This window comes from Loa loa (assembly GCF_000183805.2).
Source record: "Loa loa unplaced genomic scaffold supercont3.149, whole genome shotgun sequence".
NCBI classification, from domain to species: domain Eukaryota; kingdom Metazoa; phylum Nematoda; class Chromadorea; order Rhabditida; family Onchocercidae; genus Loa; species Loa loa.
Genome location: NW_018108329.1, coordinates 120620 through 143630, shown reverse-complemented (window position 1 = coordinate 143630; position 23011 = coordinate 120620). Strand labels below are relative to the sequence as shown.

Below are 23011 nucleotides of genomic sequence, written 5' to 3'. Positions count from 1 at the left end.
AGGTCCATTTTCTTATCTATTTTCGTTCTTTTGAATTTATCATTAGACCAGTTTTGCAGAAAATTGTATATTAGATTCAAACTAATTTTTAACAAATTCTTCGCATTTTCCTTCGCGAATGCTTTGCTCTGTTCAGTTGAACAAACTCGGTGTGTTCTTTTATATTTCATTATGCTATCATTATGTTATGATTTGTTGGAATTTTTTATCATTTGCTTTTACCCCGTTACGAAAAACGTCAACAGGCCAAACTGAAGTATGTATGCTTACAATTGTGATAAGCGTAAGTGATCATTCAAAAAGAAAATGGAGTATAACGTGGGCGATATAAAGCTGAACTTGAGGATTTTTTTTAGCCCAATATTTGTGATTTAGTTGGCTTTGACACATTTTGTTGTATAAAACATTTTATATATAAGAAGGTGAAATTTCATATTTGTCAAAAGCACTTTAACGAAACGTTTAAAACTCAGACAAACAGAATACTGTCTGTAAAGCTGGCGCATTCATTCCAGTAAATCATGTCTCTTAGAAACTGCCCCGTTTTTCGATTATGGGGAATTGCAAGGTGGTCACTATGTGTTTATTTGTGCGTAGCTGGTTAGTGCATTTTGTTGTTACTCAGGAATGTTGTTATTTTTTGCATTCGTTGTACTATGACTACCTCAGGTCCAGATTAACTTGTTTGCATTGACTTCATTTCTACTCATTTTGTTTGATCTGTGGTCTCCTTACCTCGGGAATTTTTTTCCTTCCATTTGTTTCATCAGGAATATATAACTCACTGTTTTAAGCAGATCCATTCGACATGGATTTCGGATTAAATTTAATCTGTGAGTTGGAATTTCGTCACATTTTTTTTTTTCATTTTCTGTTTTTTGTCGGTACTTTGATGATTTTCCTTCTAGTGGTGTTGGTTTTCTTGTTCACTTTAAACACAGTATGTTTTCTGACCCTAAGAGATATCACTGTTTCAGATATGTTTGCTTTTTTCTTGCATACTACCGCGCTCGTGGTTTTGCGATTTGTTTACACTAGCATTTTTGATTTAAAAAAAATTTGAAATTCCGAAGACTCTTGCAGGTTGGGATCTTTCTCTGTCAGTTGTTCCGTTGGTGATAATTTTTAATGACCCTTTAAAGCATTGAGGGAAAAGTCGTGAATATCTGATAACTGCTGTCACTGTTCTATTCCTTCATTACTATAGTTCATTTTTATGCTTACTGTTCCATTGTAGTTTACTGCATTCCTCGATATTACCCCGAACATCTTTTTTCTTGAATCATTTTTTAAGAACCGACTCTTACAAATGTCCCGCATACACTAATTGTGACTTTCTAGAATTTGCTTGGTAAAGCTGTCTTTGATTTGGAAGTCCTTTAATGTGTGGGAGGGTGAGCAAATAATGAAGTAAATTTGCAAAAGTGGAAATGAGACATCTGGGAATCTGCTTGCTAAAATTTCCATATTTATAGATTGGGTGTAATTAGTTCCATCTTGTCGGATTATGTGATAAATCTTTATACGTCGAACTTCCTCGAAAAGTGCAGATATGTTACGGCATTCGGTGATTTTCCATTTCATATCGTGTATCTTCATGAATTTCTTTGGCTTTTCTATCTTGCGTCACATAAAAGTTGATGGTTTTATCAGTAGTCGTACAGGTAAACAGGGTTACCTTCCAGGGCACGTCGTGAAAGGTGGGAGATGATGGGATTGCCAGAAAAAGGTAACGTCCAAATAATGTACACGACAACTCGAGGACTGTGGCACAGAGGGTTTTCCTTTACCTTTCCGAGTAACTTCATTTCGAAAAGTGGATTTGGGTTTCAGATGCATTGCTAGGAATATGGAAGTAGAATATAATGAAAGGTACAAACCTATGAAGTTAGGAAAAACAAATGTGAGGATGATGCGGCTGCTAGCAGTGGTCGCAAGGAGTCATATGAAATAGGGCTTCTGAAAATACTATGACTGCTAGTGCGGTTCAGAAGACTCGTTAAGTGAGGAGCAGGTGACGTGGACATGCGTGGAAGAGGTGATTTGTTCACATCAGGTGTTCATGTTCTAGCAGACTCTAGCGAATCCTGGCACTCGAGTCATTCATTGCCTGCCTTTTTTATGGACAATAAAGAAACATCCGACGATCTCTACCAGTGCCAAGCTATTTATATTTCATGACAAGTATGCTAGTTCGTTTTATTGTAATTTCGAAAGGTTTGACCGAATCAAGTTTTGCTTATATATATATATATATATATATATCAGATTAGTGAATGAAGATGTTACCGTTTGGTCATTGTAATTCTCAGTTCACAAAGAGGCTTCAGATAAGATGACGTAACAGTTTTTCACTGACTGCTGGAGACTGCATAATTTTAAATGAAGCGTCATCACCAACGCGAAAAGTGTTCATGGAAAAACTAGGTGTAAGGACTGAAAGTAAGCAGCAAAAAAAATCATTAAAAGATCTACAAAGGGTGTGCCTCTTAATTCTTCACCATACCTTTATGAGTGATGAGCTACAAGGAGCTAAGAATCTAAGAAACTTGTGATGAGTACAGCGATTAGCGCATGATATTACGTTTTCTGCTTGACAACCATGTGGTTGATGGATCTTTATAAAAAAGCGACCCTACATGTCGTAAATACTACTGTCCGAACACCTATATCTAAGCTAACCTGAAATAGTAGCCACTTCGTACAAGAACGACTAAGAAGTTCACAATGATGTGCATAAGTATGATTCACAATTTACACTCCGTTTCAAAAAACAAAGGCACCGATTATGATATGAATTGCTGAAATACACTAATTCATTACAACCAATGAAATATTCCTTGCTCATTTCTTTCGAGATAACCAATGAAAAGGTGATAAATCGCTATCAGGGCAATGATTTATATCATAACTCCAACTACACAATCTTGAAAAAAAAACGAACGAAAGTCTCGGTCTTTAAACTTGAGTATGTTTGACATTACTAAAACAGGAATTATAGCTAACAAAAGATTTCCTAAACGACTCGTATTCTGATAGAATTATGAACTTAATATATTCCAATCGGTCCGAAAGTCGTTAAGGGCTTAACACGTTAGTGCGATGACCTTAAGGCGTTCAATGGGATTTTATCCAAAAAAAGGCTTCATAAACGAGATCATGAGTATAAATAAAGGAAACATGTTAAAATTTCGACTCAAGTTACATGTATTAAAGAAAAAAAACCATGAGGGAAGTTTCAAGATGCAAAAGAAAACAGCGGAAAATCAAAACGGGGAGCAAACAGTTCACGATTAATAGTAATATCATGAAATAATACGCAAAAAAGCAGAGACTGAAATTAGGCGTTTAAATCAACTACAGATAAAGATGATTGTCATAATAAGGTGCCTAAGAGAAAAATTCTATTCTCAACTAGAACGAGAGTATTTATTGTGCATCCAGTTGCAAATGAAATACAACGATAGTGAGCAACAAAAAAGAGTTACTTATTATTTGTTGCTCTGCTTCCTGTTTAGATTTACCAAAGTAAACATAATAAAACAAACTATGACACAGTTCTAAAAAATAACGAGCAAAGGCATTTCCAAACAGCGTACCATTTACGAAGATCATGAAACAACTTATTTACTGGCTATTGAAGCCTGGTTGTTTTGGTAAGTTTTAGTGTCTTCTAAAGGAATGTCAAAACACAGCTCAGAAAGAAAAACGAGATATTACTCTTACATAAATAAGAGAAATATCGACGAAGAAAATAACATGCCAATCAGAAAACTAAACTACCATTTATTTAATCGTTCTCCACTTAAAAAGACCGTCCTCTAGGTCAAATCATAAAGCCCAATGTGATGCGAAAAAAAGAAAAAAATCGACGAGGTATACTTAGAAATCAACTAATAATGATGCTTCCAAAGAAATATGAACGAAAATAATCCTACCGAAATGAAAACTTTATTAACTGCACTGGAAGGGATGTAAAACTTAGTATCCAACGACAAAAACTGGAAATATCCCTCACGAGATTATCGTAACACAAAAAATTTCTTGAGGAATTTGGTTGAACAATTCGCCAAAAAACACATAAAAGCCTAAATTGATCGGTGCCTGGAATGAAAAGTGAACAATTACATGGTAGAATACATTCCTCGACGCAAAATTAAAAAGGCACAAACAGCCTAAACTAATCGGACATCTTTGTTGACAGCAGCAGTAACTCAGTGAAGCATAGTTAATTATTGTTGACTATCATTAGTACGGACCAAACACACGAATACATTCCATGATTTCTTCCAATTATTGCAACTTTTCACACTCATAAATTCTCCAGCCACTAACGATTTCGTATTTCCTCCGAAAAAGTCAGTTTTCAATGAACCACAACTGTGTTTGCTTTAATACCCAAGCCCTACTCTTGCTTCGAGACTAAATATTGTATGAAACAAAATATCATACTTCAGGTTAAACTAATCCCACATATTAAAGTTCCGCCTCAATTAAGAAATAGAAGCAACGGATGAAAATGAGACGATTAAAATGAATACAAACTACTTCCTGAGACTGTGCAAATTGAAGACGAAAATTCGTGAATTTTTATCGACCAACAGCACCAAATGAACTGGAATGACTGTTACCATAGTGGTGGACAACAGGCTGAGTACGCTGATGGGTTGTTGGGATGATTGCAAACTGGGCCATTATTGGAACGTGATCTGAGGGCACGTGGGGATGTGGAAAACCGATTATTTTATTTGCCAGTACCCATTCCATATTCAGCGGTCCTAATACTCCCAAACGAGCTAATGACTGCGGTGTTGAGAAGATGTAGTCGATAACACCTTTAAATTCAAGCCTGAAATTCCTTTCACGTTTTAAAAATTTCACTGTAAATATCAACCAGCAATAGTGAAAAATACGCAAAAAAATGTGATTCAAAATATAGAACTGAAGCCTGGTTTTCTTCACGAAGAATTTATCCTACTTATTTTCTTTGTTTGCGCGATTGTTTTCTGAATCAAAAAATAACAAATATCTTTTAAAAACGACCATAGGCTTTTATATACTATATGCTTTCACACTTAAAACCAACGTGTAATTTGTAAACGGCATTGAGTTAGGGTCCACAGCGCAGTCAAGTCTGAGTGCGTGGGTATAAACCGTCGGATCATCGGACGCACTAAAACGTGTAATACAAGGATCCTGACGGAATTCCTTGAGATCCGGATGCTCCCTTGAAATTGCTCCCTTCGACAGAAACTCCACAACTCCTGAAAAACTGCCAGTAAAATTTCCAAAAAAGGAAGAGTTCAATAAATTCATCAGGAAACTTATGCGTTAAGAAAAACTTTTTTTCATGTGAAATTAGTTTATATGTATACATAAAACATTCGCCATAGAAACATTGCAATCATCAGAATATAATAAACCAGTAGCATGAAACCTGATTCAGGAAGTGAATTGAGATCGCCACAAATTAGAACTGGTATCTGCTGTGGTGTTATACGATATCTTTCCGATATCTAGAAGACAGACAATGACGGTTTTTCTTCGAAGAAGATCAGCAAACATCATTTCAATGATTAAATTTTGCATTCAATATCTTCAGAAAAAAACACACTTCATCCAGCAAGGTATTTATCTCCTGCACCAACATCATGGACTGAATCAGCTTTACATCGCAAAATTCTGGATCCCAGTGAATATGTGCGGTACTCACAACAAGTGGATTTCCAACCACATTGTCGCTTGGAGCCATAGTCATTTGTCCTGCAGATTCTTAGAACAATCTGTCGGAAAAACAGTTCATAAGGAACTCAAAAGTGCAGAAAGACGTAGACACCAATTACTTTTATGCGGAGAACGAAGAACAAAGGATTCTAGAATTAATTCAACATGAAAATATCATTACAAATTTCATCGGTAGCTATTCATCCTTACGTTATAACTTCCCCTTTTCAGCAGTCATTTGTATTTTGCTATTTTGAACCAGAAAATGCTTGCAATTGAAGATAGATAAACGTCATTTCTCGTGATAAACTTAAAATTAAAAAACCTGCAGCAGGTATAACAACCACATTGCACCAGGAGTTGCTCTTATCACATATATGAATTAAAAAGAAAAAAACAAACGATTGGCGTAGACATTTTCTTTGATTTTGAAAACAGCACAAAGAGCAATGTTATCCTTTGGCATAACACGATTCAAGATTTTCTCACTTGTTGGAGCTTTCCTGATAGCTACCTGAGTAAACTCAATGAGATGTTCTTTCTCCAGCTCAAATCTGCAAATATACTTTCCCAACAATCGAACTTTTGAGTGAAATTTTAAATCACTGGCAAAGAACCGCAGCGATGCATCAAAGAGAAATACTGGAAAAAGAAAAAATATTTTTGCAAAGGATAATCAATGGCTTCTTCCACAGCCCTGCCCTGAATTATACTAAATTGTCCATAATTACAAAGAAAACTAAATCTGAAATCTAATCGAAGTGAAGGAAAAAAAATACCCAACATACTTGTCATACTTCCAAAAGATCGCACAACCGTCAACAAATTTCCGTTCTTCCTCACCCATCGTTTTCGCCCGTGATTTTGGTGAAAAAATGCCCGCATAGCCGATTTGCTCTAACTCAGGTTGAAAAAGGCAACGGAACTGTTCAGTCTCCACTTCCTAAAATGAAAAATTTACTGGAACTTCCAGAATGAAAAATCATGGTAAGGTTCAATGCAGAACGAAAACATAAAGCACTATCGTAAGAAACTTGAAAATCTCGACAAGAAGGGAGGTATTCTCAACACAAAATTGATTTTTAATCATTAAAAGAATGAAAGGAACAGGCACATACTTGCAAGGTGATAATATCAGCTTCGTAATGTCGGATCTCCTTTAAAATTGCTGCTTTTCGATATTCCCAATTGAGAGCCCAGGATGGACAATATGAGTAGAGACTGTTTGTGGCGTATTTATCACACAGAACGTTATAGCAAAGAACAGTGAACGTCGCTGAAGATAAATGATAGTGAAACATATTCTATTCAGGGTAAAGTTCCGGACCGTCAATAAAATTTAAGAGGAGATAAAGGGACAAACAGATTTAAAAAAAAAGTTGTCAAAAGATAAAATATCCGGAGAGGAGAGGAATCGTGTTTTACTGAACAATTAGTTTAACACATTCGATACCGATCGGTCTTTCAGGATCCGCGTGCCTTATCATCACCCACTGGCGATCCGGAGGTACTGTCGCATTTACTGAAACAATCAGTAATTAAGTTTTCCAGAGAAAGTCGTTCGGAAAGTTCGTAACAAATGAACCATTGCGAAAGCATAGATATGACATAAAAATTTTCATGCCCATGTAAGCAATCTGGTACACTTGCAATATTAGTTAGCGCAGAGAAAATTAAATCCACATCATAAATGTTAAAATAGAAGGCATGGCGCCGTCTCTCCTATAATACCAAAATAAGCATTTTATTCTTGTGCTGAAATGCAAAATTATGAACATACTTGCCAGATGATCTAACAGAAATCGAAGCAGTTTCTGAGGTCCAGCTTCATAATAAATTTTATTAATTTCGGGAGAAAGAGGATTTGACCGAAGATCTGAAAAATGAGAGAAGGTAATCATTCAGTACATCTGAGGTATGAATAATTAGGTTACAAGATTAAACTAACCAAGGGTTTGTAAACGAAACAGCTTGCCCAGCTCGTATGGGAGGACCCTTATTTGGTTGCCATTGAGGTAAAGGTGACATAAAGAGATCATATCGCCCAGCTCAGCTGGCAGACTACGTAGTTTATTTTCAGACAAATCCAGCACTGTCAAGTTCTCTAACTTCGAAATTTCACAAGGAATTCTGAAAAAACATAAAGGTTTGTTAACATACGACGAACAATGCGCTACTCAATCCTTGCACCGCTATTTCTCGAAGTTCCAGTACTTCTGTCAGCGTATCATCTACTTTTTTTGCTGTATAGAATAAAAAAAAAAAAAAAAACAAAGGATAAATAATGGCAAACATCACCTCGTCAGATGGTTTTTGTACAAGAAAAGGGCGGTAAGACATCTCATTTCCCACAAAAATGGACTTAGATTGCGACCTGTAAACAAATATATTTCTTTTTTTTTTTGATAACTAATGAGGCGGGCTGCAAGCAAGACCGCATTACTCGAGATGAGCGGTGAGTTTAAGTGTGAATGACGAACCAAAAAAAAGAAATTACTGCGAACTTTTGAATGTTCTAGTAGTTTCTCTTGTTTACTGGAAATTGTTTTGGCTAACTTCATGTCATCTTCTTTGCCATATCCATGCCAGTAGTTCAAGAAAAACAAACCGCGTATCTCGAGCTCCGTCCAACGCGGTTCTTTACCCTGCGCAAGTTCTTCCTCAGTCATTATACGATGCACCCGCAACATGCCGTTCGGCAACTTCTTTCTACCGTCCGTACTTTCCGATTTTGTTAAAGGCAAGCCAGCTGAGGTGGCGCATCTTTCATGTCCATGCGCATCACCATTAGGTAACGCGAATTCATGATGATGTGCACCCGGCACATATGGTAGGTCGTGTTCTGAAATTCCACTCAATTTTGGGAAATCTGTGATCAACTTCAGAAATTAAACGAATATGAGTTTCGAAAATTTAGAAAAATGCATATACAAAGACACAACGAAATCTTGCTCAATTCACTAAGTCTATTTACAAAATGAAATGACTTAGTACAACATTGTACGTGGACTCATACCTCAGCATGTTTGCTGTCATAAACTACATTCTACTTCTTCAATGCGTTCCAGTCCCTAAAGATATAATCCTGCTCAATGCAGTGAAAGAATGGCAATGACAGGAAAGCATCAAAGCATGGAAGGACATGTTCTCAAAGACTTCGAAAAAGCCCGGAATAGTGCATATGCAGCTGAATAAAGCGGTGTAGTTCGAGCGACACAAGCCTAGACCAGCTAATGCAAGGTGCTACAGTAAGCCCTTTTCAGCAGGTCTATCACTACTATGTAACACATTCAGTGTGTCACGATTTAAAAACGCCCTGAAAAGTCCGGCATCGGTAATAACTTTAGAACAACATAGTTCGGCAGCAAAGAACATAACACTTTAGAAGAACACAAGGTATTCATGTAGGAGTAAACATTTATGATGGAAATGATAAAATTTCGTTCTTATTCGTGAATTCTTGTCCAGAAAAAAAGAACCTACTAGGTAAGAACAGCATTTGTCGCCTGTACATGATAATAATACAACTTCAGCTTTAACGGTTTTGTAACACAGCAAGCGGTGTACCGACTACTCTCTCAGTTGCTAGTCTGATGAAAATGATTAATTTAGCTTCTCAACCCACCTAAAATATTTGACTTTTTGGAACTACTTAACAAAATATTGCATATCATAAGCTTTTACGAGCACTCTTAACAATTCGAAAGTTGTCACTGGTGGCCAATTTTTCCGGGCACAAAAAAGTTACTGATTAGTTTTAGGGATGCAGATTCAAACCACTTTTATTTAGATCACATCCAGAATCTTCTACACTCCTCTACTCCTTTTTTATACCCAGTTAAAAAACTTACCAACCCTTATTTCTTGAATAAGAGCTTTCATATCTCAAATTTGATCAGGATACTGGATCATTAAAGGAATTTTCTAATAAAAATGATTTTTCTAAATTTGGGAAATCTCCCAAACTAATCAGCATAAGTTTTCAAATAGCTAAGAGTGTTCAATGGTACATATTAATTTTGAACTTTCAACATTCAGCTATCACTAAAAGTTAAAGGAATTAGCAAATAAGCCTATTTAGTACTATTTTCCCAAGCAATATTTTAGCAAAAAGCGTTATTGCATAGCAACACTTAAATTCTTGAAGCTGAAACATGACTAAACGTAATGGCTTCTGAAATTATCAAATGAATAACCAGGCTATTACTCTAAGCCTACAGTAATCTGAATATCCTTCTGATGCGTGTCTTGAGAGAAAACCATCTCATTTAGTTTTTCAGTTACTAATTTAGGATAGTATTAGTCATAAAATACACCACAAAATAGGATTTCGGTTTAGACAAAGGCTGGTGACATAAATAAGAAACCAAAAGATGGTATCATGAGCTTGATCTAACAAGGATTTCCTATATTCAAGATCCAAACATTAGTTTGGTAGCTTATTTAAAAACTTAATATAGAAAGTTTAGCATAAAAGACCTCATGCCATTTCAAAAAAATAAAATGCTGGGTTACAGTGTCCTGAAATGAAGTAGTGATTTTTTAGTTTGGATTTAACCTAAATAAAGAAAATAAGTTATTATACAGAGAAACTTGAAGCAGTCCCAAAGATTGGTCGCTGCATACATCTGTTGTTTTCACGCCAGCTACGTGATGGATCTAACAAATAAGTTTGCCTGATAGTGCAAAATTGTATCCCCTCGTACTGTCATCGTGTGTAGTGTTGATATCTAATCGACATTATCAAATAAGGCTCATACTAGCTTTTCTATCGAAGTAACTACTAAATACCAAAAGTGTCTTAAATGAGAACTTATGGATAAAATATTTTGGTCAAGCAATTTTGTGTAACTTTAAAAATTTAGAAATTTCTACAAAAGGTCTGGTCTTCGGTATGTTATTCAACTTTTTTCACTAGATTCAGTAGTCACAACATATCAAGGATTTTAACTAGTGACCGCATACTGCTTGCAAGATAAACGGACAGTTTATTAAAACAGTCGAAGCGGAAGCATATTTTTAAGCTTTTTTCGACTACATGGAAATCAGAAATTTTAGGAAATTCGAACTAGTGAACAACACCGTAGAAAACGAAAATGTACAAAAGCAGATAACTTGACGGAGGAGGAAGAATTTGGTTTAGAGAAGGAATATGCAAAAGATTGAAGAAGAGGAATATGCATGCAGGCGTACCTATCATACTTAGCAACTTTTTTTTAAAACAAAACTATGAAAATTCCTGCAAGGAATAACTTCAAAGAATGAGTGTTAGATTTAAAAAACCATTCCAAAATTTTATTTAAGAATCTCATCACCATTTTAATACGGAAACAGTAAAGTTTTAAAAAGTACAGCAGCTCAAACAAGATGGACAGACAGTTCTGTTATGAGCTGGCAAGAACCAGACAGTCTGAAATCATCGAATGAACAGGCAGATACTCAATAGTACAATGTCTGGTTTCCGAAAAGTCATGCACTACTATGTCCACAATATAACAAGAGATGTCCTGAACTGATTCGATGGCTGCCATAGCAAATCTTTTTCAAGAGGCCAAGTACAGCCGTACCATGTGTGCAAGGGTTCGATAAAATACTAAGAAGCGTAAAACTCAACGAATGAACATTCTCAGTAATAGAGACAAAGTAACGACTTCAGGAACTTACTCATATTCCTCAAGACTAATCGTTATTGCAGAGGAATGCATCGTCAGAAACCCGATGTAGCATGTGAAGCTCAGCTCATTAAGTTTCAATTTTTATGGGTGAAAGAGAACATAAAAGGCGAAACGTACTTGCGCTACTGGTTGTCATCCAATAAACATTAATATTGCGTAGTATCCACGTCTGGACGTCTTCCAAACCTATTGGTCTAGCCGCCCTTTCTTGCCTCCCGTTTGTTTCTTCACTGATAAATTGAAAGCCTGTCGATCCAGAACTTCACGCCTGTAAGCAAACTCCAATCATCAATTTATTTCTAGAATTTCCTCGTTGAATTTGCTTGAATAACATGTATCAAACGGAATGCACCTATCTGATCAGTAGGAAAGCAGTACTGGTTGTTGTTGGGAGTAGTCACAATAAGTCACAATATGTTGTTGGAAGTAGTCACAATAAGCGCTGAACCATAATATAATAGTTTAGTAATACTGACAATGCGATTCAGTAAGTAAACGTAACCGAAAAACTTCGAATGATTTTATGAAATTATCTAATAGCATTCTTCCTCGTTAACCTAGCCAAATGAAATGAAACTTTTTCGGAGGGGAACGACCCTCAAAAACTCGATGCTTTTCCACAGCATTCTCCTTAAGAATTTGTTCGTGTCTAAGTTACGCCTCTCGACACATGGATCCCCTGGTAAGCTATCTAGGACCGTCTTTTGGAACAACCGACTCCTCCATACAAAGTAAAGGATGCCAGCAAACATTTATTGGACGTATTAATGAAATTAATGAAGGACCAACTCGCTACCATGCCTCCCTCAACACCGTCAATCCATGGGACTCCCATACACCGATGATTTTATTAAAAAATGCCGTCTAGCCGCAAAATGCCAGATGGAGTATCGCGGACCAAATAAAAATCAGTGGAAACAGTGGCTTCCACTTAGAGATATTGTTCCTGTTGGGGGGGAGGGGAAGGGATGGGAAGGGGGTGGGGGCGTGTCTGCTTGTTATAGATCATTTCCTGATAGTAGCAGCTGGAGTATATGCGGCAGAGAGGCTTATGATATGGCGTCTGCTATTCTGTGTCCTTTTACGGCAGTAGTTTCCAACAGGTAGTCCGCGAGAACTGAGGTATAATTGGCGAGAGCGACAGCTTGAGCCTTGTGGTCCCTGCTACAGATAGAAAAGCCGAACTGGAAAGTGGTTCCAGGTCAAGAAAAGGTTGGAAAGCACTATTTTACGGTTTTGGTAGTCATACTTCCCTTTGTGTTTATTCTTGCCATTCTCATGACGTAATCCAATAGGTAAGCATCCAAGTGAGGTTTATACGAAAAAAAAATTAAGTTGAATGTAGAGGAGTTATTTCCAGAAGATTGGAAGGCTAGCTTTTAACTTTTGGAGTTCCAGGTTGTTATCCCAAATAAGATATGGCTCGGGAAAAGATACTGTAAGAATAAAGACGAGTGGCACAGTTATTGGCCATCATCTGACATACCACATGCATGATTTGTTTTTAGATAGAAGCAGTATTATTGATCACTGCCGTCAAAACATTTGATTCACAGGAAGCTAGCATTGTCTTCTTTTGAATTACATCCTCATACACTTATAATTTCACTAATTTCTCGGCTTATTAGTAGAGATTAACATGGGAAGGTGTGCTATTTGATTTTCCACATTCTGTCGATCGCAGAACAGAAATTCTCATCATTACAAATGATCATTTGATGGCTATATGAACTTACCCTGGTTGCACTCGTAACAGTGATTTAACGTAGCGTGGAAGTAGTGGGAGATGGTTGTGGCTGATGGGTTGGCGATACTGTGGCAAATAATGTCTGAAAGTTACAAAATGTTCGCTAATCGTGATTTATGGTAGTTCTGAAACGGGTGAAATTCTGGGTAAGGCGTGCCTCAAATAGGGGGGAAATCCTTTTTCCTCCATCTCCTCTTGCATTGCTTATAATGAAAAATTAGTTCCATTCATCAAGAAACTTGATTTATTTGAGTCCGGTCTTTGGTCGAGTACAGTTATGTCCATTAAAAGCCTATTGAAGATGTGTGTATTGGTTGAAGAAGAACTGTATGCATTAGTTCGATCCATATTTCACTACCTTATAGTAACTATTAGGCAGTATTGGAGTTCTTTCGTTGGAACTGAATATTAAAAGCGATGAATTCCTAGTGTGATAGTCACTAATGTGATTGGAACTGATTAAATTCGCGATCTAACTTGTTTTTGCGGGTTAAATTACGGGTTGATATTCAATTAATCTTTTGACAATGTGAAGGAACATAAATTTTCACAGGGGTCCAGTTTTTGTACACGCAAGCAAAAAGGGGGTGTGCAGCAGTGGGGGGCGCTCTTTTGAAGTTTGCGATGATTAGGTCTCAATGTTTGTATTTCTAGTATACTTGCAGTTTATGACAAGGCTGAGCTGTATGCTGGGCGGAGAGTGCCGCCCGCACTTGCATAATACCATCCTGTGATTTTAGAGATCAGAGCTTCACTAACTCGAAATTAATAGACGAGCACATCAACAAAACGAGTGAAGCTAATGAAAAATGTGGAGATCCGTTCAGCAGCATGAATTAGCCGTTGAAAAAGAAAGTTCAGCAGCATGAATTAGCCGAACATATTGCTAGATTCTAAACAATGATAGTTTCAGCTGCTTCTCGGTCTTACGATTTTCCGGAAATAGATGGCGGAAAACCCGCTAAATTTTGTTAATTATGGGACGAATAATCAAGCATTGTGGCAACAGCACCCTGAAGCAAGTGCTTCGGTAACAGCTTTCAGTAACCAGAGGTTGGTTATTTAATTAATTGAACTTAAAAATATTTTAGTCAACTATACTGGGTTGCAGCCACAACTTCTATATCTCTGAATCCTCCCTTATATGCTAATACCGTTTATCTTTTTCATGTTGCATACTCTAATGAAATGCTATCCTTTAAGAAAAGAATAGTTATTTGATTCACTCTATTGGCCACTGTAAATTTACTTGAATTTTTTATCATTTTTGCTTTCCTACTTCATTATCCAGTTCAGACTACAATGATGCAGTTAATCTTTAAAATGAGTCTTTTAAATTTAATCTCAATTGCAGCATTCAAAATTCATCGTGGACGACAAAAATGCTACCGTCAAACAACCCTATGTCCAGTCAAGGTTTCTTTTTCATTCCTCTTTGCAGATATATAGGGGTTTTATTTGACCTGTGGATGAGTTAAGCTTGTTGAATTCATGCATCTCTTCTCCATTGTGTCATGTGTTCTTTTAGAAAGGTTTAGGTTACTTTTTTTTTCTTTTAGGTTACTTTTTTGACAATATTGCAGTTGGCAGCAGTGTAAATGTGTTATCATACTTACAACAGCATCCGAATTCATTTCCAGTCAATGTCCGTAAATTTTACGAAATTCTTGCCTCACAGTAGCTACTTTTTCATTTCATTTCTATAATATTGCCGAGGGATGTGAATTGCTATAAATACCGTTTGTCGCATTCGGTCTCAGCCATTTGGCGATTGCGTCCCATATTACTCAAATAGCTAATTTTGAGATTAGTGCTCGGAATTGACTGGTATGTCCTTCCGTATCTTTATGAAATTTGGATTACTAAACTTGGGTTTTAACATCCTATTTCGCTTTGTTCTCACTTGTACTCAAATTTATTATTTTGTTTAGGACAGCGTGCAGCCTTTGTTTCATGATTCGAGTGCAGAAGCATTAACCTACAATTACCCACCATCATGCAGTGTAACGCATCATCTAGTGAACAGTGTTCGGACTAACCCAGTTGGGCAGAGTGATACCAGTTTTCAGCCTCAGATGCTTCCTAATTTTTCAACAACGCCATTTTCGTCTACGATTCTGCCACTGGACGCTCCTGCTCCGATATCAGCAGTCCCTCTACAAGCATCTTCTTTTTCCTGCCTGCCTGACCAAGATACCAATCCGGATTCAGTTGTTTCCTACGCGCAGTGTCTACCTCCAGTTTCTACTCAGCCACTCACCAGCGTAGCGTATAGGAGTAATGCACGAAATGAAAGTGATTTACTTCACAACTTTCCAATTATTAACAAACATTCACAGTCGCAACTGTTGAACGATCATTACCAAATGAATGGGAATTATCCCGGTGGAATGGGCAGTTTGCAACAGGAATTTGCTAAAATGGTATTTCTTAATGAGAAAAATACTAAAAGGATTTTCGTTTTGCATTAGAATCTTGAATAACACTATAAACAAAACCTTAGATGCGTAGATTCAGTTATAAAAGATTAAAGATTATCATACTTTAGGAGATCGGTGTAACATGACTAAGTTTGTTTGTTGACATATGGAAGAAATGTAGGATCTTATGATTTATTGATGGCAGTGTGAAAAAGTGGTTGTAGAATGCTGACCTCGTACGTGTAACAACTATAAACAAGTTCTACCACACTGATATTAGGTGCCAGCAGTTTTATCGTGCTATTGAGTTGGGCCAAACAATGTGTTAAGAATATTTTTGTATTTGCTCAACTAACTCCGAAGTTCCCTGATTTAGTTGGAGTTTTTATAGCAATTCTTATATGGTTTAATAAGAAACTGAGGGTTTGTTTTTTTCACATGTATTTGTGAACGGAATTATAGAATTATGGGATAAAGTCGATCAGATATGTTGATTTGATGCAGGAAAGAGATTTGATGAAATATGGGACTGAAGACGAAGAGATTGCTCTTCCACCAACTGTTTGCAATCCTGATGCTCGATGCAATCCTAGGTACAATTTTTCCGGAATATGAAAGCGAAGTTTCGTCCGGTATATAACAGCTTTGACATTTTGTGTAGTAGTTTCATTAACAAGCAAATATGAAATCACTAGACCATTATTACTACCTTCATTAAAAGTGTGCAGATATCGTCATGTCTTAGAAATTCCAAAATTAATATGACAAGCCAACCTGGTGCTTTTGGCCAACATATTACAGTGTTCTTTACCTCAGTTCCCTCGATTGACCCTCGATTCCCATAATTCCTTCAGTTCCTTTGATTGAGCTAATTATGCTGAACTACTTATTTTCAATTGTTCTATCTTCGTTCGATGTTGTCTGATAACTTCGATCCCCTGAAGAGATGCTCAAGACGAATTTTAAAAGGGAAAATGTGTTAGTCATAATTCTTTAATCCTTCAGTATATTTCGTTGCACACTGAGCTCGGTACCTCAGACTCAAGAACTGTTAAAAAAATCGCGTTTACCATTTGGACTCACTTTGCAACCATTTAGAGATATGAAGGTTTGATTTTCTTTTCCCGTTATCAGTGGAATAATTTATTTAATAAATGATTAAATTAAAGATGCTTGTATCCGGTTACCAGGAAGCAAGATGCTAGTGGGAGGATTTCTTGCAAATTTTTAAATAAATTAGGAAGGGGTATGATTTGATTTGTTTGGATTCCAATATAATGAAAGGGACTCTCAACATATTAAAATTGCCAGTGATTAAAAAATTAAAAATTAATGAAAAAATCAACACTAATGTAAAAAATTTCCTAATATACATTTGAGCAACGTCTGTGGGCTTTATTCGTTTGTCAGGAACAGTACTGTAAAATATCATTTTTAAGTAAAATTGTCTACAACTTTATAGAATTTGAACATCATTCAAACATCATCTATTGTACGATGTCGGTATTGTCGTACTTACATCAATCCTTATATTTACCTGCCAGATTCCCGTCACTGGAAGTGCAATATTTGCTATCGCGTTAATGATTGTGAGTTCGATATTTTGTGAACGTGTCGAACTATTGATAACTATATAAGCTTTGGATTCTTCTAACGCAGTTCATTTTCTCGATGAAACGGCTGAAATCATTTCAGTACCTGATGATTTTAATTGGGATCCTGCTACAAAATCATTTGGTGAACCAACTCATCGTCCAGAAATTAAAAACTCAACCGTCGAATTTATTGCTCCCTCCGAATATATGGTAATGCGGTGTTCTGTCCAGTTGGATTCTGTTATAATTTGGTTTAATGGAACAATTTTTTAATCTTGATGCTGTCAGACTTTTATCTTCTGAGGTTCAAGCCATGTATTCTTGCTTTTCATTACAGTTGCGTCCGCCTCAACCGGCAGTTTATGTATTTGTAATGGATATCAGTCAAAATGCGGTTGAGACAGGTTAGTTGTTTTCCTACTTTTAGCGTCCTAAGAGTTAGGGGAATTCTATTTTATTTTTATTCACTACTACAAGTAAACTTTGAGAAAGCGAGGAATTTAATGTTAGTTGTGGCTAGCCAATTGAGAAGTCGCCGAATGGTCGAACTATTGGAATTTCATGGGGAGTTTCCCGAGAAACTGTGATGAAATTTTACCATTCAGGTTATCTTTATACTTTCACTGAACAGCTTTTGATTACTTTGGAGCAACTACCTGGCGACGATCGTACCATGCTTGGTTTTATCGGCGTAGATTCGGCTGTCCACTTCTTCCAATTTCGAGGAAAAGCACGTCCGCAGCAACTCGTAGTTGAAGAATATAGCGGTAAAGTTTATCAAGGAACAGTTTCACTGCAGATTTCTTGAAGATCTAGGCTTTATAAGCACATTATTTCTGACTACTTAAATAATCGTTTATCTATGATTAGGATCGATGTATATGCATAAATCTACTTCTCTGACTTGGATCTCAATTACTACAAATGATAACGCTTTTGAATCATGTTAGGTGTTAGCGTGTCTTTGTGTATAAGAATACTGCAACAGATGTCAACTGCTTCAGTGGATGCTGTTTTAAGCGTCGATGTAAAAGGGTTTTGCTTACCAACTTGATAAGTTTTCTGTTTTTTGATTTTTTGATTGTTCAAGCTATATTGTTCACTTTGCGCTTTCAAATGCTGTATTTTTCAGATATTTTTCTTCCAGTAAATTGTGGATTATTGGTAAATCTTCGCAAAAATATTGATGTGAGTTTCCGTGTTTTCGACATTAAACTCTTATTATCATTCGAATAGCAGCTTTAGCTTAGTTTGTGAGTTTTTGCAGGTGATACGTTTATTTGTACAAAGTTTACCTGCTCTCTATGAATCGAATTCCTCAACTTCATGCTGTTTGGGTGCGGCATTAACTGCTGCACATAAACTTATTGTTAGTTTTTATTCTTTTTTGAGTTCTTAAACTTTGGTTTTTAAGTATGCAACGGACTTCAAATTCACTACTGCACCGTCTTCCTGCTTATTCATTTTCTCCAGATTTAACTTTGTAGGCTGATATCGGTGGGAGAATCACCGTACTGTTGACAGTAATTCCCGATTTGGGGCCAGGAGCACTCAAAAGTCGAGAGGATCCAAATCAGCGAGCAGCCTCTGTTGGTTTCCTCGATTATGTATCATTAGACATTAAGTTTTTACAGTTTTGAAATATGTTCCTTTCAGATAATACCCTACCTGTATTATGGATTCGTTACAGGAAGTGTCAAACTTGTATCCGGCGAATGATTATTATAAGCGTTTAGCTCTTGAATGTACTGGGCATCAAATTGCTGTTGATTTATTTTTAATGAATAGTCAGTACTCTGATTTGTCAACCTTAGGCAAGTTTTATGCTATATTTTCCTCCCGTAGAAAGATATAGAACTTCATAAAATGTTCATTAATTCCTTGATTATGTATCGTATACCCACCTTTATTTTTTTTTTTTTTTTTTTTTTTTTGTTAGTTCTGAACTGTATCACTTCCATATAATATCCTGCCCGTAATATGTACCATTCATTGTCGATGAAAGAGCATATTTTAAAACCTTAACAAACTCCATACAGTAGGAAAAAAGTTGCATCCAGAGTGTCGGACAGAACAATCATTGGAACACCACTAGAAAGTAGAATTTGTGTAAGCGTAGTTTGATTTATTGATTTTTGAAAGATATATTGGTTTTGTTAAAGTGCAATTCTGCATGTTCAAGTTGTCTTTCTATTGGTATTACCGCTATTTTCAGCTGATATGTCGAAGTTTAGCACGGGATGTATCTTTCACTTCCCAAATTATCATATAAATCATGATCAGGTACAAGTCAAGAGATTCCAAAAGCAGTTAAATCGATATTTGGTTCGAAAAATTGGATTCGAAGCGGTGTTAAGGATCCGATGTACAAAAGGTCTTTTTTTTCTGACAAGTGCTGCTTCCTATGATTTTTCTTCATTTTTTTTCAAGTGTTTAATTGTTTATAGGCTTATCTTTGCATACATTCTACGGGAATTTTTTTGTCCGTTCGACAGATCTTTTGGCTATGGCCAATATAAATCCGGATTCTGCAATTGCTGTACAAGTACAAATGGAAGAGAACCTTATTGGTATTAATACGGCATGCTTCCAAGCTGCTGTTTTGTATACATCAAGTCGAGGTAAATTCTATCTTTATTCTTCGAATCACTGTTATTGTTGATATGAAATGTCATTAGGTTACTTCTATAACAGGTCTTCATCAATAACAATATTCGTACAGGGTCGAAATTGTTTAGGTACTGCTTATAAAATGAATTGTTTGCAGTAAAAAAAATCCCTCGTTTTCGTTAATTTTTCTTTCATTCATTCACATTATACATATTTTTTAGGTGATAGACGAATACGAATTCATACACTGTGTCTACCCGTGACGAAAGATTTGTCCACTATTTTCAGTCAGTTTGATGTGAAATGTGCAGTATCTCTTCTCTCGAAAATGGGTAATGATTTTCAAACTGCTGAGTAATAACAAATTATCCACAATCAGATTAGGGATATATAGTTAGGAGTCGTTTTCGCGTTAGGTTTAGCCGCAATGACAATATATGCAGTATATGCAATTGCAACTTTCATTTGAAATGTGTCGTATAACACCATTTTTAAAAGACGGTCACATGTTAGGCAATAATTGATTCCATTTACGAAGATGTAGCCCATTGAATTCAATCAAATTAATTTAGCTAAGAGCTGTAAAGGCAGTTTAACAAGAAACTTAAGGTGAGGCAAAGTGACACTGTGTGTTTATCACATATATTTGTTTATGTTTAGCGGTCGAGCGCACCTTTATGGGTGTAAGTTTGACAGATTCCCGTGAAGCAATGGTGAACACTGTTGTTGATGTATTTGGTGCTTACAACTCTGCAGTTTCCCGTATGAATCGTGCCAGCTCTATGTTATCACCAGTTACTTCGATACGTTTGTTGCCACTCTATGTGTTGGGCATGCTTAAACATGTTAGCTGTTTTATTACAAAGCCCTGATTCAAGAATTGACTATTATTATGCAAAATGATTGCTATATATTTCGCGGCTTTCATATGAAATTGATCAAAACCGAGTACTTTGATGACTGATATCGTTTTACCTTCCTTCAAGTTTTTCATGTAACCGACTTTTGTTCACTTCCTCATTGCACATACCACTTAAGGATAATTAATTGCAGTAATGGTGATCAGTTATAGCATCTTTGGTTGCACGGCCTATGTCGGTCATCTTGGGTTGTTATTTCAGTTTATCTTGTGACTTTAAGAACTCTTCATTTATTTATTGCTTAAAAATATTTGGCAATATTAATATGTTATCAACATTTATTTTAGTTTTATGTTATTTTTTATATTTTCAGCGAGCATTCACCGCAGGACAGTCTATTAGATTAGACAATCGTGTGGCTGCTCTTCTCATCTTTCGCAGTGCCCCCTTAGAAGTGATCGATTTAGAGCTGTATCCCGCCTTGTATGAACTCAATCATTTTGTTGAGGTGTCGTTTTTGTTGCATAGTTTTAATTAGTTTTCTAGTTGAATTTATGGCATTCAAAGTAACAGTTTTTTCAAATTTAGTCCAGGAACTTTGGTTTTATTATGAACTTCTGATGGACGTTGAGTTTCTGGAAATTTGCTGCGTGTTACAGTTGTTTTACTAATCAGATTCCCATATTAAATGCATTGTCGTATGGATGAGGGTAATTAGTTCTTTGAATTATAAATGTGCTGGAAAAGCAAGGCACAAATTATTAATTGTTGATATCAATTTCCTGCCAAGGTGCTTTGAAATAATGATTTCAAACTAAGTTCTAGCTATGAGTTTTTGTTATGTTCTGTAAAGAATTACGTTCTCTTTGCAATAATTAATTTTTTCACAGAATGAAGCTGATCCGCCAAGATTACATCTCTCTTTCGAGCATATTAGTCGGGATGGTGTATATTTACTGGATACAGGCTCATATGTTTACATATACATTTCATCAAATGTTGAATCCAGCATTATAAAGCGTTTATTTGATGTGAATACGTTCGAAAAAATTGATGATGATGCAAGTTTATTTAGTATTATGTTTAATTAAAGCATTTCATTTCAATCAAAAAACTGTAGCAGCAGTTTTTTTTTTCACTTTCTGATTTTTTTTCCATTATTTTTTTAGAAGTAACCATTGCGATGCAGTTAGTTTTAAAATTGGTCTGGATATTTCTTTTGTTAGATGATGGTTTACTATCATACACTTTTTTGTTGCAGAATACATTTGAAGCTCTTGACAATCCACTCAGTAATAGGGTACACAGTTTTCTTCGTAAACTTTCTATTTACCGAACTGTGTTTGCACCAGTGATATTAATACGGTAATATTTGATTTTTTGCTAAAGTATTCTTTATCCTTTTTATTTTCTCTGATAGATTTGTTGAAGGACTATCTGATTTACGAACTTTTTCTAATACCAACATATTCTGGTTTTTTTTCAACGCAAAATTCTCGGTTAATCTTTATTTGCATCTAGAATCGTGGATCAGATTTGGAAATTTGATGATGAATGATGATAGAAAATTTTTTTTCAAAGTAATTTTAAAATTTATCACTTAAATCGAAAAGTAAGACTTTCCACACGCCAAGGAGAAAGGGAATTTGACTAATTCATTATTATTCTCCCATAAAATGGATTGGATTTCATGTTGCGAACATTTCCAGAGAGGATAGTCCTGTACGCAGTTTATTCTCCAGGCGTCTGATTGATGATCGCACGGAATCATCTCACAGCTATATTGAATTCTTGAGTTATATTCGACAAGAAATGCGGAAGTAGTCAAAATTATGTTATTTCTGCTTATTTTTGATTGATTTTCATTGTTTCTGTCAGGATCAAATTGGATATTTTGTTGCGCATTAGTTTTGAAACATGCAGTAAATTCATTGATTATGTTGTGCTGCTTGCTAAATTTGAACTAATTTTCCATGTTTTGAATGCCAAAATGTTTAACTAGGATTTTAAAGAAATATTGAAACAGGGCGAGTAAAATAAATATATGTTGAGGAGTGTTCACAACTTGTTGCGTTTGCTAAGGCTTTGTTTAGCCATCAGAAAATTTTAAGCTGTACGATGTATTTCAAATTGGGATTATGTGATGGGGGGAAGACGTTATTCTCAGTATTACCAAATTTTACGTTTAGTCCACAGTGTTAGTTTCGAGATATTTGGTTTTATTTGCTAGGTTTTACAAATTTCTAAACTTTCAATTTCGGTGTTTTCCCAAACTGCCGGTTACCTTTCATGTTTTTTATATTCCGTATTAGTTTTGGTCACCATAGCACTTTTAGTACCAGTCCCGTTTTTTTTTCTTTCGGTTTTCTCAATATCTTTT

The 23011-nt window shown here is 35.9% G+C and overlaps 3 protein-coding genes across 3 annotated transcripts; 2 read left to right on the top strand and 1 right to left on the bottom strand.

Annotated features, from left to right (window-relative positions):
- Positions 1 to 3963: 3963 nt before the first annotated feature.
- On the bottom strand, positions 3964 to 11673 carry LOAG_02052 (CCR4-NOT transcription complex subunit 6 family protein). The gene is made up of 13 exons (XM_020445924.1): positions 11517 to 11673; positions 8333 to 8566; positions 8023 to 8098; positions 7673 to 7854; positions 7505 to 7600; positions 7178 to 7246; positions 6843 to 7000; positions 6513 to 6667; positions 6127 to 6278; positions 5615 to 5763; positions 5438 to 5516; positions 5087 to 5264; positions 3964 to 4849 (listed from the first exon to the last, which is right to left on the bottom strand). Exons 1-13 carry the CDS (start codon positions 11533 to 11535, stop codon positions 4591 to 4593), a joined length of 1806 nt encoding a protein of 601 aa, XP_020303673.1. The 5' UTR covers positions 11536 to 11673; the 3' UTR covers positions 3964 to 4590.
- A 396-nt stretch (positions 11674 to 12069) lies between these two features.
- LOAG_02051 (hypothetical protein) lies at positions 12070 to 12896 on the top strand (the record flags this gene model as incomplete). The annotated part of the gene is made up of 4 exons (XM_003137589.1): positions 12070 to 12130; positions 12268 to 12502; positions 12601 to 12682; positions 12798 to 12896. 4 exons carry the CDS (start codon positions 12070 to 12072, stop codon positions 12894 to 12896), a joined length of 477 nt encoding a protein of 158 aa, XP_003137637.1.
- Positions 12897 to 13930: 1034 nt separating this feature from the next.
- LOAG_02050 (Sec23/Sec24 trunk domain-containing protein) lies at positions 13931 to 22766 on the top strand. Its single transcript, XM_020445923.1, has 22 exons — positions 13931 to 14199; positions 14501 to 14562; positions 14730 to 14791; positions 15078 to 15569; positions 16029 to 16159; positions 16572 to 16674; positions 17029 to 17155; positions 17262 to 17371; positions 17499 to 17565; positions 17767 to 17928; positions 18294 to 18349; positions 18429 to 18530; positions 18649 to 18750; positions 18852 to 18975; positions 19377 to 19535; positions 19609 to 19782; positions 19993 to 20103; positions 20432 to 20616; positions 21005 to 21139; positions 21522 to 21692; positions 21893 to 21996; positions 22341 to 22766. Exons 1-22 carry the CDS (start codon positions 14093 to 14095, stop codon positions 22453 to 22455), a joined length of 2961 nt encoding a protein of 986 aa, XP_020303672.1. The 5' UTR covers positions 13931 to 14092; the 3' UTR covers positions 22456 to 22766.
- The last annotated feature ends 245 nt before the right edge of the window (positions 22767 to 23011 follow it).